Source organism: Cynoglossus semilaevis, chromosome 15 (assembly GCF_000523025.1).
Source record: "Cynoglossus semilaevis isolate Cse_v1.0 chromosome 15, Cse_v1.0, whole genome shotgun sequence".
Lineage (NCBI taxonomy): Eukaryota > Metazoa > Chordata > Actinopteri > Pleuronectiformes > Cynoglossidae > Cynoglossus > Cynoglossus semilaevis.
In genome coordinates, this window is record NC_024321.1 from 19,564,732 (window position 1) to 19,566,102 (window position 1,371).

The 1,371-nt window shown below is 54.5% G+C and overlaps 2 protein-coding genes across 2 annotated transcripts in view; one reads left to right on the forward strand and one right to left on the reverse strand.

The window, feature by feature from the left end:
• Window positions 1–1,371, forward strand: part of irf2b (interferon regulatory factor 2b) — a 28,451-nt gene that overhangs the window by 22,771 nt on the left and 4,309 nt on the right. The gene's annotated exons all lie outside the window — the stretch shown is intronic.
• The window catches only part of polr1a (RNA polymerase I subunit A), a 17,551-nt gene that overhangs the window by 10,898 nt on the left and 5,282 nt on the right, over window positions 1–1,371 (reverse strand). Inside the window, exons 14-18 of the mRNA XM_008327727.3 lie at window positions 1,280–1,368; window positions 1,047–1,193; window positions 619–810; window positions 268–417; window positions 7–190 (exon numbers count right to left, since the gene is read on the reverse strand). Coding sequence (XP_008325949.1) covers window positions 7–190; window positions 268–417; window positions 619–810; window positions 1,047–1,193; window positions 1,280–1,368 — 762 coding nt within the window. The remainder of the gene's footprint in view (window positions 1–6; window positions 191–267; window positions 418–618; window positions 811–1,046; window positions 1,194–1,279; window positions 1,369–1,371) is intronic.

The window sequence follows — 1,371 nt, forward strand, 5'->3', positions numbered from 1 at the left end:
TCTGACCCAAAGTGAAGCCCCTGTACAGCTGCAGGTAGGCAGTGAAGAGTCGGGCCAGGCAGGTCAGCAGTTTGCCGCTGGTCTTTCCTCCGTACAGTTCGTAGCAGCAGTGGACCAGACCGTAGGCGGAGGAACCGTAGTGAGCCTTGTCCAGAACTCCAACCAGCAGCTCACCCTGACGGATCACCACCTGGACCACAGGAAGGAAACGGTCAGTGCTGACCTGACTGTTCCAAACAGTTCCAAACATGGAACGTCGTAGCCTACCTGGGATTCACACATGCTGTCGGGGTCGTATCCCGGAGCGGAGCGTGGAGGAACTTGGAGCCAGGCCTTGCTGGGGATTTTTGATTTTCCCACCAAATTAAGGGGCACGGCCTTCTCTGGGATCACATTTAAGAGGAGCGTGGACACCACCTGCAGGAAATCCCAAATCATTCAGAACAACTGGGTTCTTACAGTTCAAACCCTTGGCATGCGGCCCACTTCTGGCCCGTGATGGCAGTCAACGATAAGGAAATATTAATAATTATATTTCTGAGTTTTTAATTATAGAGATGCTCTGGTTGGCTGTCTGCACAGTAGTACTATACAGTACTATAGTATTACTTCACTCACCTGTTTCCCCGTCCAGAGCTGCTGAGGTCGCAGTACAGCAGGGGGCAGCAGTTTGACTCGGCCGGGTTTGTCGGTCAGGCCCCTGTACACCAGCTCCGTGTACTGGTCTCTGGTGAAGAAACAGCCTCGGATCGTCATCCTGGTCCCCGACACCATGTGGTCCTGGATCAGACCTGCCAAAGGTTTACCGTCCTGCAGGGACAGGTCAAAGGTCATAGAAGGAGAGAGCTACACCAGGTGCAGCTGTGTCTGGGTCGGTACCAGGTACTTTGTTCTTGGTGTTTTCAGGATGGACTTTGGTCAAAATTGATGTGAAAAGTGTTTGGGAATTTTGGGATAAAATCGTTTCAGCGTTTGACCTTCTCCTTGAGGTCAACATAATGGCAGGTCAGGTCATGTGACGGCATGTGAAGTGAAGCCACACCCACCTTGGGGACCAGGTACTGCTGGTCGGTGCTGACCAGGGTGTAGGCCTCCGCTCGGCCCAGCTCGCTCTGAGGGAAGTGAGCGTTCATCTCGTCTCCGTCAAAGTCGGCGTTGTAGGCCTTACAGTTGGCGTAGTGAAGCCGCAGAACCTGGGACACAGGAGTCAGAACCCATCAGTGAATGGGATCTACAGGGACACTGAGGTGGGGGGTGAGGGGGGGGGGTGAAGTGTCACCTTCTCTCCGGGGAGGATGCGGGCGCAGTGGGCCTGGATGGAGGGTCTGTGCAGGGTTGGCTGTCGGGTCAGCAGCAGAACGCCTCCGTCTT